The sequence below is a fragment of the Antedon bifida genome, chromosome 6 (assembly GCF_963402885.1).
Source record: "Antedon bifida chromosome 6, ecAntBifi1.1, whole genome shotgun sequence".
NCBI classification, from domain to species: Eukaryota; Metazoa; Echinodermata; class Crinoidea; order Comatulida; family Antedonidae; genus Antedon; species Antedon bifida.
In genome coordinates this window covers 10,228,871-10,246,192 of record NC_136231.1, presented here as the reverse complement: position 1 = coordinate 10,246,192, position 17,322 = coordinate 10,228,871, and the positions used below count along the sequence as shown (strand labels likewise).

The 17,322-nt window shown below is 32.2% G+C and overlaps 1 protein-coding gene across 1 annotated transcript in view; it reads left to right on the top strand.

Moving 5' to 3' along the window:
• The window catches only part of LOC144845309 (coiled-coil domain-containing protein 171-like), a 43,872-nt gene that overhangs the window by 15,113 nt on the left and 11,437 nt on the right, over window positions 1-17,322 (top strand). Inside the window, exons 10-19 of the mRNA XM_078702542.1 lie at window positions 5,511-5,605; window positions 5,930-5,995; window positions 11,772-11,910; window positions 12,235-12,462; window positions 12,865-12,954; window positions 13,840-14,040; window positions 15,443-15,601; window positions 15,762-15,950; window positions 16,628-17,001; window positions 17,154-17,251. Of these exons, the coding sequence (XP_078558668.1) occupies window positions 5,511-5,605; window positions 5,930-5,995; window positions 11,772-11,910; window positions 12,235-12,462; window positions 12,865-12,954; window positions 13,840-14,040; window positions 15,443-15,601; window positions 15,762-15,950; window positions 16,628-17,001; window positions 17,154-17,251 (1,639 nt within the window). The remainder of the gene's footprint in view (window positions 1-5,510; window positions 5,606-5,929; window positions 5,996-11,771; window positions 11,911-12,234; window positions 12,463-12,864; window positions 12,955-13,839; window positions 14,041-15,442; window positions 15,602-15,761; window positions 15,951-16,627; window positions 17,002-17,153; window positions 17,252-17,322) is intronic.

Here is a 17,322-nt window from a genome sequence, read left to right as displayed (position 1 = left end):
AATACTAGTTCTAGGCCTAGTTTGGTTTCAGGGTTTGTTTATATATATTTTTAAGTCATATTTGAGAAAACTCATTAAAAAAAACAAGGTAGAAAAAACCTTTCGCAAACACTTGAAATTCACAAAACACGATCGTCGCTGGTGGCTGATCGAATGACGTACTTTTCTGTACGCACCACGTTGTAGAGTTCATCCATTGAGTACACACAGTTGCTAGGCCAAATAATAACATAAAGGTTTTACCATTTCCCGTCGGGGAGGAAAACAGTTATATAGTATTACAACGCAAGTATCATGCATGTATTTAGTGCGGTAACTAATGTACACCCCTGTTACGGACTGGACCATTAATCGCTCCACGAAACCACGTTGGAGCGATCCTCCGCACACAGCCAGAGCGAGAGAGAAGCGAGGTCGAATAAATACAAGTTTTTACCATTTCCCGTCCAGGGGAAATCAGTTCTCTTATAATTACAGCCCTGATACCGTGTGCATATGTTTATGTTGATATTATTTAATTGCACACCTCATTTTGGACTGTACCATTTTCGGAACCTTGTTTTGTTTTCATTATAAACATGGGCTGATGTCAGACAAATATCTGCTTTAAACGTCAATTTAGCAACTTTAGCGTCGTTTCATAAGCAGAGAATTTATAAAGCAAGTATACAATGCAGACATGTTAGATAGAAATATACTAAAAGACATTTAATAAACGTGTTAGAAGAACGTAATTATTTGACTTTCTACACCACCGGGCGGCGGAAAACCCATTCACACTCACAGTTATTTGAGCGAATACTGTACTTGGCCTAAAACACTAGCTCTGTATTTTAATTTAAATATTTGGCTTACGGTTAGGAAAATACAAGGAAACATCATTTTATAATATTACTATTGTTAGGCTATTTATTGACCTATTAAAGATCGCTAAATATGTTTTTGTGGGGGCTTAGTTTAGGTAGTTCTCTATTCTAGCCTAGCCTCCCTATTGTACACTTCTCGCTGTACGCCTCACATTATATAAAATAATACGACGTGAACTCTAAACAACACATGTACAAAACCCCGATGAAAAACAATTTACATGAATTCTATAAACTTTCTTATTTATTGTTTGCCTAACAATAGAGAAAAAATAAACTTTGTTACATACAGTAACGGGCGGGTTCAGATTACATAAATATGATGGTAGGTCTAAACAATAGAAAAATACCCACGTGTGTCGTACCGGGAGTTCCATATTTTACCAGTAAAAAGCTATAAAGTGATGACGACTTGGTCCACACGGCAAATACAGGCACGCGGCAATTACACATATTTTACACGCGCGACAAACGTGGGTTATGGTACATGATTTGTAGTGAGTACTGTAGATGCATGATCTTGGTGTGTAAACACATGTACTTCATACAAGAAATGCATTAGGATTTAACTTAACTTTGTTAAGCGCCTTTGAACATTATTATAGATACTGGCGCTATATAAATCTGATTGATTGATTGATTGATTAAGCCCTAAATATATTTAAGTAAATATGCACACTAAAAATAACTTTGGAAAATATCCACCCTATTTTCAAAACATGGTCGCACGTCACACGATTCATAAAAAGGTGATGCAATAATTGTGTGTGCATGTTACATTGTTAATGTCAGACTTTTTGTTTATTTTATTATACGCCACAAAATTCATTTTCTTCGATTAAAATTATAAGTTAAAAATAAATATTTCCGTTATAATTATCTGACTAATTTAGTATTAGTATAAGATTAAAATTAATTCTTTTTGAAACTACACTGTTTAATTTGACATTGTGTGTCGTTACACATGATTTTACTGAATGGAAGAGATTACTAGTATTTAAGTTCAGTTTATTTAGAACTAGGTTGATTATTTAGGATTTTAATTGATTATTTTTGGGTTAGGTCAAGCTTCCCTATCTATGACTGATTGTCTTAAACATGGTAACAGACCTACTGGGCCTAGAATTGTTGCCAGCGCCTCGATTTAACAAATCCTATGACACTTGGCTCTTAATTGTTTCACCCTTTCTTTACACATACTATTATATCCTGTATAACGGTTTTGACAAAACTATACTTAAATTGTTTTATAACTCTGTAATTCTCAGTGTAATACTTTTTTGTAATGTTTGTTTTTATGGTAATACAATGCAAAAAGATAAAATTAAACTTAATCGAATAGGAAATAGAGCAATTAGACTAGTAGGAGAGCACTTACCTGATGTTGAATCCTTGTATAAAGAAAATGTGTTAAAAAAAGTAAAAAATATCATTGATGATGAAACACATCCTCTTCACAAACAATTTGCTCTCATGAATTCTGGCATAAGACTACGTGCACTTAATACCAAAACAAAACGGTTTAGGTGCTCGTTTGTACCTAATGCTATACACTTATATAACTCCAGAGTACAAAGATAAAATGTAACCGCTTTTGTTTATTTTTATAGCTCACGCATGTATTTTTAATGCTTTTATATAAACTTTAAGTCATCGTTAGTGCAATATAATAATAAATCATATAATATAATTAAATAATAATAATTTTTATATAATTTTAACAATTTTTAGCCTCTTAACTTTTTGTGTGTGTTTTTGTAAATTGTATTTTATATTTTTGTATTTTGCCAGTTTTCAAATCACATTTCTGTTTTTTAAATGGACAATAAAGTATATATGACTATGACTATATGACTATTTTACCCATAGGCTCATTGTTCTTTAGACTTTTTATAACAGTCGAAAATTAACAATAGGTCTCTTAGTCTAGGACCTGGGTCTATATCTCAACTGTTATAGGATAATTATTTTTATAATATAATAGTAAGTATCATGCATGTATTTAGTGCTGTAACTAATGTACACCCCTGTTACGGACTGGACCATTAATCGCTCCACGAAACCACGTTGGAGCGATCCTCCGCACACAGCTAGAGCGAGAGAGAAGCGAGGTCGAATAAATACAAGTTTTTACCATTTCCCGTCCAGGGGAAATCAGTTCTCTTATAATTACAGCCCTGATACCGTGTGCATATGTTTATGTTGATATTATTTAATTGCACACCTCATTTTGGACTGTACCATTTTCGGAACCTTGTTTTGTTTTCATTATAAACATGGGCTGATGTCAGACAAATATCTGCTTTAAACGTCAATTTAGCAACTTTAGCGTCGTTTCATAAGCAGAGAATTTATAAAGCAAGTATACAATGCAGACATGTTAGATAGAAATATACTAAAAGACATTTAATAAACGTGTTAGAAGAATGTAATAATTTGACTTTCTACACCACCGGGCGGCGGAAAACCCATTCACACTCACAGTTATTTGAGTGAATACTGTACTTGGCCTAAAACACTAGCTCTGTATTTTAATTTAAATATTTGGCTTACGGTTAGGAAAATACAAGGAAACATCATTTTATAATATTACTATTGTTAGGCTATTTATTGACCTATTAAAGATCGCTAAATATGTTTTTGTGGGGGCTTAGTTTAGGTAGTTCTCTATTCTAGCCTAGCCTCCCTGTTGTACACTTCTCGCTGTACGCCTCACATTATATAAAATAATACGACGTGAACTCTAAACAACACATGTACAAAACCCCGATGAAAAACAATTTACATGAATTCTATAAACTTTCTTATTTATTGTTTGCCTAACAATAGAGAAAAAATAAACTTTGTTACATACAGTAACGGGCGGGTTCAGATTACATAAATATGATGGTAGGTCTAAACAATAGAAACAAAACAACTGATACCCACGTGTGTGTTGTTGTCGCAGGCATCGTACCGGGAGTTCCATATTTTACCAGTAAAAAGTTACAAAGTGATGACATCATGGTCCACACGGCAAATACAGGCACGCGGCAATTACACATATTTTACACACGCGACAAACGTGGGTTATGGTACATGATTTGTAGTCAGTACTGTAGATGCATGATTTTGGTGTGTAAACACATGTACTTCATACAAGAAATGCATTAGGATTTAACTTAACTTTGTTAAGCGCCTTTGAACATTATTATGGATACTGGCGCTATATAAATCTGATTGATTGATTGATTGATTAGGCCCTAAATATATATAAGTAAATATGCACACTAAAAATAACGTTGGAAAATATCCACCCTATTTTCAAAACATGGTCGCACGTCACACGATTCATAAAAAGGTGATGCAATAATTGTGTGTGCATGTTACATTGTTAATGTCAGACTTTTTGTTTATTTTTTAAGTTAAAAATAAATATTTCCGTTATAATTATCTGACTAATTTAGTATTAGTATAAGATTAAAATTAATTCTTTTTGAAACTACACTGTTTAATTTGACATTGTGTGTCGTTACACATGATTTTACTGAATGGAAGAGATTACTAGTATTTAAGTTCAGTTTATTTAGAACTAGGTTGATTATTTAGGATTTTAATTGATTATTTTTGGGTTAGGTCAAGCTTCCCTATCTATGACTGATTGTCTTAAACATGGTAACAGACCTACTGGGCCTAGAATTGTTGCCAGCGCCTCGATTTAACAAATCCTATGACACATACTATTATATCCTGTATAACGGTTTTTTACCCATAGGCTTATTGTTCTTTAGACTTTTTATAACAGTCGAAAATTAACAATAGGTCTCTTAGTCTAGGACCTGGGTCTATATCTCAACTGTTATAGGATAATTATTTTTATAATATAATAATATATATAAATCTGACCCAGGTCCTAGACTATGTAGTTCATTTCCTTTTATGTTTATTGGATTCGGTTATACTATTGTCTAACTTAAAAATTAGCAAGTTTAATAAAGTTACTTTAGGTAACTAATTACAAAAAGCATTTATTTAAAATGTTTTTTTTTCATTTCTAAATTTTACTTTATTATATTAATCAAAGGAAGCCATAAACTTCCAACAGTAGGGATTTATCAATTACTTATTTGTACACATTGAGAGTACCTACTAACTGTACTTATCTTTAGACTAGCCAGCAAGTTTGGAATAGCAAACACGCAATTGTATAGTGGGGTGTGTGTGTAATAATTAGAATAGCCACAAGGATATTCCAGAAAATGAGATATTTTATCCTAACTTTGGAACTACTGTACGGATTTTTTTGCAAAAAATTAAAATCTAAGTAATTCTTTAAAAAATACAAGACTATAGCAATTAACTTAATAATGTGAAGTGAATATACTGAAATTGTGTTGAGCCAGAATGAGTTTATTTATATCACACTTCCTGTTCACCAAGATAAATTAAACAGATAAGGATTTTAATCCTTTTTTTTCCACTTTGCCTGGTGACGTCCAAATCTCAAAATTTGAATATTGATAGAAGGATTTATAGTTTAGGCATGAGTCAAATAAACAGTTATTAAGATTATGAAATTTTTTAGCAATTCATGTATTATTTGTTTCATGTAAGTAAACAAAAAACAATAAGTAATGTTAATAATAATTATTTTATATTCATTAGTTGCGAGTTCGTGACCTTGAAGGTGCATTTGATGTTGAAAAGTCTGCACACATTAAGGACAGTACAAAGATGGAAATGGTATCCAAGGAATTGAGGTAACTAACAATAGACCTCAAAACAGTGATGCAAACTGCAATCTTGTGTAATAAAGTAGACAATCAATAACAGTTTTTCAAATCGTGAACAACAATTACTATCCTATTACGAGATGGTTGCTTATGAGATCGCTGTTTTTACAAAGGCGGTCGTTTATGAGAGTTGGATAGACTGGTAACTCAGTAAATAGATACACTTGCACAAACTTATAGAAAGGATTTGTAAAATATATAATAATTCTGAGACTGAATACATAAAATGCCTCTATTCTATAAACATAAATTCACCTTATGTTGTGACAGTATGTTTTTTATTTTTTACAGTGAAATAAAGCTACTTTATGATAAAGAGTTAGAAAAGGGAAATGAAACCAAGAATAAGCTCAACGGGTATGATATACACTTTATTTATACTATATCATGAAATTTAGTTAAAATATGATGATGAATACTTTGCCGAATTCAACATACACTAGAAACCTTCAATTTACAAACCCCAATTTTAAGAATTCTCAAATATACAAACTCAAATTTTGTCATGATGATATACGTGGGTGCAGGTCAACTCGGCCCTAAACCGTCAACTCGGCCCCAAGTCATGTCGGCCTCAAGTCAACTCAGACTCACGTCATCTCGGCCTCACGTCATCACGGCCTCACGTCATCACGGCCTCACGTCATCTTGGCCTCAAACCAACTCGGCCACATGCCAACTCGGCCACACGCCAACTCGGCCAAAAACTAATCGGTCAACTCGGCCGTATTAAAGTATGGAACGCAAAAAGTGTTAATAGTTAATATTATAATGACAGGATTGGTAAGGTTAGGCCTACACACAGGCCTAGACAAAATAAAACGAAAACATTCAATATAAACTAGAATTTAATTCGTCACTTTTATAATTTTAATGACATTGTAATTTTTTAAACATGCATGTACGTTAAAATACTTATAGTGCTGAGTTGTACCTATTATGTGTCATATATAATTATGTACAGTATACTGTATATCCATATACAGTGTAGCATAGGTGAAATTACGGGACCCACATCATGTTCTAATTTTTTGGTATGATGACGTTATCAAAATCAACTTGAGGATGACAATTTCGAAAGATAATGATTTTAGCAAAAAAATATAAGTTTTGGAAGAAAATTTGGCATGTAGTAGAAAATTGTTATAAATGTTATAAACTACTTTTTAAATTCAACTGGCCATATCATAACGTCACAACATCCGATAGGCTTAATTTTTATGTGAATTCATATCTAAATTTCATCAGCTATCACAATGAATTAAAATCATCAAGGTCACCTTTAATTCTGAAGACCTGTGAGATATATATAAAATTACTCGACCCACGTTATTCAAGTTTTTTCACGTGATGACGTCATCAAACGAAAAGGGCGGCAAAAATAATTAATTTAGCAAGCACATACTGAAATTTGAGCGAAAAATAGGGCTCAAATAACGGAGATGCGCTCTATTGAATATGATAACCTACACAAAAAGATAAAAATTCCTAATTTTTAAATTCAAGTGGCCATTTGATGACGTCACAACATTTTGTACGTCAAATGTGTACATGAATTCATATCTACAACTCAATGGCTTCCCGAATAAGTTAAAAAAATTGAGGGTCAACGAAACTTCTGAAGAGTTATTTTGATTGCTGAAAAGCTAACTAGGACTAAACTAAATTATTTTAAAGATATTGTGAAATTTTTGTGATTATTGACATCTTTTTTAGATAATTGACACACAAAATCTGTACAGAAAGAAATAAATAATATTAAAGATTTCATACAATAACAATAGGTGATCATTTTATTCTAAATGATCACCTAATTATAACACACTTGGTCGTTTTTCGTTTAATTGATAGGTAGGCCCTATATATATATATTAATATTATTATTAGTTGTGAAAAAAATGGCATGTTTCACAGAAAGACATGTGCGGATAACTAACTCGTCAAAGTGACGAGTTCAAGTCTAGTTAATATTTGATTTAATTTGATTTTTTTTGCATTTAGTACTATGAATATATTTACGTACGTAACCCTAAACTCATCCAAATGAATGAAATCTACTACAGAATGTATGAAAAACAAAAATCAATTGCAAAAAACATTTTTCTACGCTTTGTACGGGCTGTGCGCACAAGTACGTGCGCAATACGCAAAAAAATGTATACAAATTTTGAAATTGAATGACCTGAAATGCACGCGAAATTGATTAGTAATTAATTTTGCGCTTTTTGAAATTTCAAATACACGTACTCACATAATTTTTTGCGTATCACGCCATTTTTATCATGTAAAAAGTTGCTCCATATTATGAAATACACTTTCGTAAAGTTTCATTGAAAAATACATTTTTTTTAAAATTTCATAAAATCGCGCGTAACTTGTGCAGCGCGATATAACAAAGTTTCTTGTACATCTACAGATACAAGTCAATATTATGTTGACAACAATGAGAGATATGCGTGCAACAAAATTCGTGGAAAGAAAGAAGAACTAGATATGAACTCGTCACTTTGACGACTTAGTTATCTGCACAACAACAAACAACATGTGCATGTCATACGTATTGCACACAGAAAAAGATTATGACATTATGACCTGAACTGAAGAATATGATATGTTGTTAGTGCTGAATTCTTTCTATTTTGTGTCATATAGTATATACAGTATACACAGTATAATCTGTATACATATTACATACAGTGTAGAATAGGTGAAATTACAGGAAGCAAAATATGAAAATACAACTTTTTTTTGTTTAACTGGCCATATATGACGTCACAACATCTGATTGGCAAAATGTTCACATGAATTCGTATCTACAATCCAATAATTTTTCCAAAAAACAGATTGAAATTTACTGTAAAGATGAAAATAAGTGACCCACGTTACATTTTTAGACATTATGACATCATAATAATTAAAATATATTTAACTCATTGAAAGGTAGTTGATTGACCTAGATAATATTACCATCTCGGATGAAATGGAATATGGATAAGCGAGATGCGCTCTATTGAATGTGATGAGCAATAACAAAAGAGATAAAAATCCTATATTTTACATTTGTTTGGCCATACGATGACGTCATAACATCTGAGAGGTAAAAATTCTGCATGAATTCATATCTACAACTTATCTTCTTGCATAATAAGTAAAAAAAAATTGGGGTCAACTTTGATCCTGAAGAGCTATAATAGATTCAAAATAGGCATTATTTTGATAATATTTTGTAACTTTTTCAACTAAAACGGGCGCAAATAGTCTAAATCATCGTGTTCGTATGACGTCATTTTAATTTGAAATGATATCAATCTTTTTTAAAATGACTAGCAAAGGCTGGAAAATCATAATTCAAGAGAAAAACACATTTTAATGCTCCGTTCACACTGTAAGCGTAAAATTGTTCGTGCATGGGCATTTTTGACATGTGCAAAATGTCATGATCAGCGTAGAAAGTTGATTAGAAATTAATTTTGTGCAATTTTAAATGCGCGTGTACACGTAACTTTTTGTGAAACATGCCATCATTTTTTATTCACAGAAAGTTTGCCCTTGATATCTATATATAAATTATGGTTAATTCTGACATAGGCGAGAACAATGGAAAAACTTTGGTACAAATCTCTGCCTATCTCAGATGTACCGTGAAATGTAAATTTGATAACATTAGTTTTCATTATTACGGTATTGTTTCATATTTCTATCTTAGGAAGATATTATAAAGAGTTTTTTAACAAAATTTATAATTTCAACAGTAGATTTTCAACTCAATTCTTCGCGGTCAAAGTAATTTCCGGGTTCACGATGAGTTCACCTTGCAACAACCTGGTTTCAACTATTTTCTCTCTTTTATACATAAGGAAGCAGTTAAAATAACAGATTTGACCCTAAAGGTGACTGGAAACAGGCACTTTCCATCAATCAATACAGTGTCCCTTTGGAAGACGGAAGAAAAAAACCAATAGTAGGACTGGAGCTTAAGTTGGCCATTAGTGGCTATAGCCATTTCAGTGTTTTGTTTATTTTAGGAACGGACCGCACGTGTGAAGGTACAGTAGTTAAAAAATAAAAATTATACTGCAAATTAATAAAGATCAAATTAAATATATGCCATAAAGAATCGGAATATATTGTGGGGAATAGTAAATTATAAAATTACATAGGGAGATTTGATGATAAGAATTTTGTTTAAAATCGAGTGAAATCCCGATAGCCGAGTTTTATTGAGTAATCTGGCAGGAATAACTGTAGGCTATCTGTGTCCCATTAGGACCGAGATGTCTGCCCATGTTGCAAGCCGTAATGTCTTTTTTTTGGGCCGAGACGGCCCACTCTGTCACGGAAGTTAGTTTCAAAAGATGTATTAATTATTAGGATGGTATTTATTTGAATAAACGCCTCTCCAATAAAACATCACTTTGAATAATAATCCTCCCCCAACCCAACTTTTTAATAAACGTCCATCCACATTTATAATAACACAATTATACTATTTGTAGTAGAATTCATCGCACTGTTATCTGCAATTTACCAAGCATTTGTTATTCTTTTTTACCACTTTTCATATCTATTAAAGGATTTCATTTGATTATAAATGTTGCCATATTATTAAAACTAAAAAATTTAACACATCCCTCGAATAAGCACCTCCCTCAAATGAACTCCGCCTCCCCACCTCCGCCCTATAAGGGCCCTACCAAACAATAAACACTATACTTTAAAATGTTATTAATCATCTAAGACACTGTGAAACAGAGTAGTTTAGTTTTACGAATGTCAAGCATTTTCAATAATGGTAACCGACAGAAAACGTACAAGGAGAACATTATCATTCCGAGAACCATCGTCTACACTTCCTAGAGGGGGAGCGAGCGAAGCGAGCTCACCCTCTAGTGACTTAAATTTTCACAAAGTGTCAATAAAAAATTACACTTGGTTTTCAATCAATAAAAAATCATAAAATCGCACGTAAGTCATGTTGCGCAACTCTGACGTCTTTAAAAAATAGGAGGTGCACAACTTCACGTAAATGTCCATATGTTGGCAAAGTTATGAAATGTTATGTTTACCCATTTTTAAAGATAGGCGATGCACACAAAATGGAGGAGAAAGACAGAAGAATAATATAAAGAAAACGAAACAGGATGATTACAAAGAGTGCGTATAACTAATAATACAGAAAAAAAAGATCCTATACAATAACAAGGAGTTATCCACTACATTGCGGATAACTAATAAAAAATAACAAAAATGTGATTATAAACTAACGGTCCTAAAATAGGTTTCTTAACTGCTTAAATGTATAGCGCTGTATAAAACGTTATTATTAGAAAACCCTATACCCAAATGGAACAGTTCACTTGTACACCAACAATATCATGCCATGTTCTCATAGAGGGCGCTAAGGCTTCATGCAACAAGACATTAAATAAAAATTGGCAAGAGACGATCGGGTTTTACAGCCAATTTTGATGAGTGCAAGAGATTATTAAGAGGTTTTGCTCAGTACATTTAGGTGTTAGGTTGATTATTTATTTATGTTCAGTTTGCTGTTATACGCCAAATTGTCTGTGCATGATAAAACATTGATAGGTTAAAACTATAAATGTGTTGATTACTATAATAATAGGCATGCTTTATTTAAACAGAATTGAACATATACTTGTAAAAAGTAATTTGTTCAATAATGAATAAATTGCGTCCATGTTCTTGATGGCAGAAAGTCCAAATTTCAAATAACTACTTTAAAACTTGAAATAAACATTTAGTTAAATTATGAATTTTAGCTGCCCAATTAATTTGTAAGTGCATCTCGAAGGTTGAAAGCATCAATAAATAGCATTTCAACTTGCAATCAATCGAGGGTTTATAACCATTTATTGGAGAAGAAATCTGTAAATGATTTGACTTTAGGTGAGGTTATCAGATCTGACTCTAGATCTAATTTACAGAGTTTGCTTCTGAATGGTGTTAAACAAATGATGTTAACCCAAATCAGTAAAAGTTATCAATTTTTGTTTACAGTGGAATAATAAATAAAAACATTTTAATGAAATATGAGTTTTGTTTCAGTGTATAGTATTTTTACTGCTTGTAATTTTTGAGAAAAGGGAAATAATCTTTGATTTATTTTTAGTGTAGAAAAGGAACACAAAATGGTCAAAAAAGAATTAGTAGCAGATCTTGAGGAAAAGAAGTTAGTCATTGGAGAGTTATCAACTCAAATTGATCTTCACCAAAAAAACTTTGATGAACTTAAGCAAGAACTTAAAAAGGTTATATAATGTTAATTCCAAATTAATTTTAAAATGTTTGCATATTTTGCATCAGACATAGAAATTCTAGTGCTTTTAGTGTTTTTGTATGCAAAAACTAAAAAAAAATTCTTTTTTCTCTCTTTAATATATTTTAGTGTTTTGTTCTTTTGGGGTTTTTCTAGGAAGCTCACAGAATACAAAATCGGCATTTCCAATTAATTTACCCAGGGTAGACTAAAGAGATCAATCTAACATTCTTTTTATGAGAGTGCTTATAAATATTTCAGTTGTTTTATAATTTTATTAAGTATTAAGTAAATTAACTCCAAGAATAATGTTTAGGCAAAGAAGAGGCAAATTTATCTAGAAGAGACATACGGTGGATGCATGAGAGAGCTTGAGTTATTTGTAAAGAGTTACCAATTTCATGAAAGTAAGACAGAAAAACCAACAGGCAAGAGAAAAAACAAGCCAAAGACAGATGAAAGAGCTACGCTTTCATCAATTATTGTAAATGTTAAGTCAACATTGATGACCTATAAAGACCGACTCAATTCTAAAACGTCAGAGGTAAGCATTTCAGAACAAAAACTAACATGATAATGGTTAAAGATAATGGTTAAAATGGTATAAAAAAACAAGCTAAAAAACAAGCTCAAGCTGTGCCTGGAGTTGTGGGGCGAGCAGTGAAAAGTGAAAATTTCAGATGCCTCATGGCCTGCAGAACAAAGTATCTATAGACATTTTAATTTCATTATATATGCAATATTGAGAAATGGGGTCGAGGGTCAAATGTCATACTTCAGGTCATTTTTTTGTAAAATGTTTCATTGTTCATTTCTGTTTGCAATTTGTTTCACTCAAAATGATAGATTGCCTAGCCTATTAAAATTATTTATACTATCACACCCATAAACAATCATTATTTGTATACTATAACATGATTATTCTCTTCATAACATTATATTGCAGCTTTCGAACATAAAGAATTTATATGAGAAAGTGGTCAAGGAATGTAAACAGTGTAAAGAAATGACCATGTCAAGAAGTAGCACTGTTCAGGTAAGTAACTAGATGGTTCATTGGTGTACCATCTAGGTCGTGCCCACAGATGGTTCTCGAATACATAGTAATTTCAGTGTAAACAAACTGGCGATTTCAAATGTACGTACCGCAGGACAATAATACATGTCACAGTTAGGTGGTTAAAATCAGTACCGAAAGTATGAACCAACGGGCGATTTACTCAAATTTGCCCTTAAGTAAATTTATAGATTCTACAAATGTGTACATACTAATCTAAGCATAATGTCACAAACATTTTATGAAAAATACTGCAAAGCGTTTCATAAAGCAATAGTCGTGGAGTCAGAAAGGGTTTACCTGCACCCTTTAGCAATGTTCACAAGGTTTTTTTTGCTTCCTTATCAATACAAATTGCTTGGCCAAAAAAAATGGTATACAGTACAGGGGCAGATCAACATGATCAAAATTAGGACCTTACATAACTTAACTCCTGTTCACTGCATGCATGATACACCTGGTATCAAGGTACAGTATCTTCGAATTTGTAAATATTTCAGGCTACTAGACTACAAGTCTCAATACTTCATCTGACATACTTAAAGATTGTCTATGACATCTTGCAAGCATAACATGTAAAATTGATATTTAAACAAATGTTTGTAACAATTAATTCTAGGAATTCACTCTGATTTTGGTATCAAAACCGTCAAAAACCTGCATGAGTCACTAAAACATTTTCTGCTCTCTGATTTGCTGTTCACATGTTGACAATATATTGGGTACAAAAAGTCCATTTGAGGGAAAAAAATGCAGATACAAAGGTTTTGAATAGCGATGTTTATAAACATAATATATAGGATATAAAGCACTCATACTTCATATCAGTCCTCTTATCGTGTAGATTTTACTTTATGTTTTCAGGAACTTCAAGAAAAGCTTAGAAAGAACAGTAAAGAGACGGAGCAATTAAAAAACAAGTGTCGTGAATCTGATGTCCAGTTAGCATCTGTAAAAGGAGATTTGAAAAAGACATCTAAAATGTGGCAAGATGAACGAAGTCAATTTACGTTGCTGGCTCAAGAACTTCATGACAGAAATAAAGAGGCAATTGAAAGTGAAGAGGTAATTTTTGGGAAAATTTAGTAAGATGGCTTTCGCTAAAATGCCATAGTGTTCACACATCAATAACTGGTGTTAAACACAAAACTACTGTTTATTATTATTCTTATGTGTTTAAAAGCAGCTCGAAGTCGAGAAGTCTAGTTTGTCCATTGAAACACAAAAAATGAAGGTCAAAATATTCTAAATTTAAATTGGCCATATCAAAGTAATATTAAACTTATTCACTTTAAGTCGAAAATTCGAGCCAAAAACAACAAGTTTACGTAATTAACAGGTAAATTAGTTTGATTACATTTCGTCTGGAAAATCGTTGCGAGCGGAAAGGAAACAAAGATTTCAAACCATGAGTATGCATATGCTAATTAGGATTGTTTACAACGCGTCACGGTTAAGAAGGTGTTTTCACACAGATTGCGAGGAAGTTTTATGATAATGCATACAGAGTAGCCAAACAAGCGCGTTGCATTATGGGATATGTTGTGATCGAAAACTTTGACTGGAAGTCAAAGTTATTTTTTGAACAAAAAAACTTCTGTATTTCAGTTAAATGATTTTTTTTTTGTGAACGTTAATAACTATTATGATACTTCAAAATGACCCACCTTTTTTCAAAATCTTTTTTTTTTACATTTTTTTGGAATTAGTCAAAGGGACAATACATCTGTAAGCATCGCATATTAGTTCTACCTACTAGAAAAATGACATCTAATGTTGATAGTTATGGTTCTTAATGTACATTCACCTTTTTGTAAACATTTTGAGAATTTTTGCAAAAATTAACCAGTATCGTGCCCTGTTTATAACTGTTAAAGAACTGCCTTTTTGAATGGCTTAGCTTCCTGGCCTAGCTTTTATCATTGATTTACGATGGATAAATTGAATACAAGTTTATTTTATAACTGTAGGTGTGTTATAAAACAAATAATGAATGTTTTATACTTGTTGAATGGTGAGATTATAAAGTAACATTACACTCTTCATGACCTTTTTTCCCTTCCAATTCTCCAAGAAATTCAATTGAAATAGACAGGTCTGTCCCAGCATAGTAACTTTCACAGATTTGGTCATCTTTCCAAATAGCTATGATTATGTTTATTTTATTCATGTAATAAATTTGTTTTATTGATCATGTCTATGAAGCTACTAGTTCCTAAATCTTATTCAATTCAAGGGACAGTTACAACTTTTTTAAATATATAAAATATAATTAATGCGATTTTAGTATAATTTATTGACACTTTGACCGTGACCCAGTGACCTAATTTGCTTGAAAGCCTTCTAAACAGATTGAAATAACATTCAATGAAATTGAATAAGGAACTACAGGTAGGAACTATTGATAATTTCACAGACATTTATTGATGTAAGGAAGTTATAATTTAATATTGTTTTACTTTTAAAGAGTAAACGGTTGTACCTTCACTGTCTGTATCAGCGAATGGTAGCAGGGATACATCCAAATGAACCCATATTGAGTTCATTTAGTTGGAATGACCTTAGTATTGCAGTTCATGATCAAGTACTGTTACTGATAAACTTGTTGAAGACGGAAAAGGAAAAGGTAATTGTAATGTACATATTAATATCATTGATTGTTTAAGGTTCAATAGTGAATGTACTGTATTCTATTCACTGGGAACTGGTGTACAGCAGATTGTATGAACAAAGGTACAGGTGCAATATATGGCGCCCTACCCTGCAATTGATGTCTTTTTTTGTAGGTAAATGATCTTGAATCATCGTTGCGTATGAAGGATCTTAAAATACAAACATTACATGAAGAGCATGGACAGAGTTTACAACAAGCAACAATGTCAGGAGAAGAGAGAAGTAAGAGAATGAAAAAAGAAAATGAGGATGTTGAGAAAAAATACACAAACATCTTTGAGCAACTTCAGATCAAATCAAGGGTAAAGCAAATTAATTTATGCGTGTAATTTGTACTTTATGCTTTTTGAGAAATTATAAATATTGGTAATATTTCTCATAAACATATTCATAATACTGACACATAGAGTAAGACGGTTACTATCACATAGATTTGTAAGAAAAAGTCTGACAACAAGCATGTGACTCAACAATATACAGGATGGAAAACATTCTAAACTGGGTCTTGTATTGAGGCTTAAGCAGTAGCTTTGTTTTGGGCATGAGATAACACAGAGCAGAGCCAATGATTGTTGTTAACACTACAATTATTCGAGAAACTGCTATGCATACCCATAATCATACTGCTTAGGAAAAAACACACACAACTTGGAAGACTATAAACTCAAATTACCATACTGTATGTTTATGTAGGACCTTTTTATAAATTGTGTTAATTATGACACTGAAGTTGGACTTGCTTCAAGTATGTCTCTAGTTATTGTCTTTGTTAGTACTCTAGTCGGCATTTCGGTTTTGTAGACATCATTAGCCCCTAATAATGCCGTTGAAGAGGAATGACATTTAACCAAATCTGAGCACAAGCAGAATGGTTCCTTTTTGGCAAAATTGTACAATAACATGCAATTTTAAGCACTAGAGTAGCGATTTATAAAAATTGACTTTGTAATCAATAATTAAACAAAACTGTTTTTATTAGAAAACACAAGGCCTAGCTGACCAAGCCTGGGAGAAAGTTCGGCTGCTAAGCACAATAAACGAAGGACTTGAATCTGAATGCAAACAGCTACACGAGGCTGTAGACGAATCCAATGTAGTAAAAACTAGCCTGTTGGCTTCTTGCTGTCTGCTCATAGGGGCATACATACCTTTATGCAGACGGACTAAGCAGCTTATTATTCAGCGGAACATCCTTGAGAATCGGTTAACTGATACATATGTTATCAAGGAGAAGGTATTGGAGCTTGTCCGTACTCTTTCTCTTGAGGAAAATCAGGAGATGTCTTGTCATGGGGATATGAGTATGCTGATGAAATTTAGGACCTGTGCTATTGCAGTCATTGCAGCCAATAGGTAATACATTACATTATTAAAAATAAGATTTGTTTTCCAGTGCTTTTTCTTAGAAAAGATGAAATACTGCATGTAGTAGAATTGTTTTGGAAAACAACATACTGAAAAATTGATAAATCTTAAATGAATCTTTCAATTTTATGTTTTAATAGATTAAATCGCCTAAGAAAACAGAGTCGGTATTTATTTATGGCGAGTAACCTCATGCCATCTGGTGTTAGCTCTCCTGTTTGTTTGCCATCAAAACAAGGTAAAGGTTGATATCTATATACTGTATATTTTCTTTTCAGTCAATAGTAGACTATAGGGTTTGATACAATA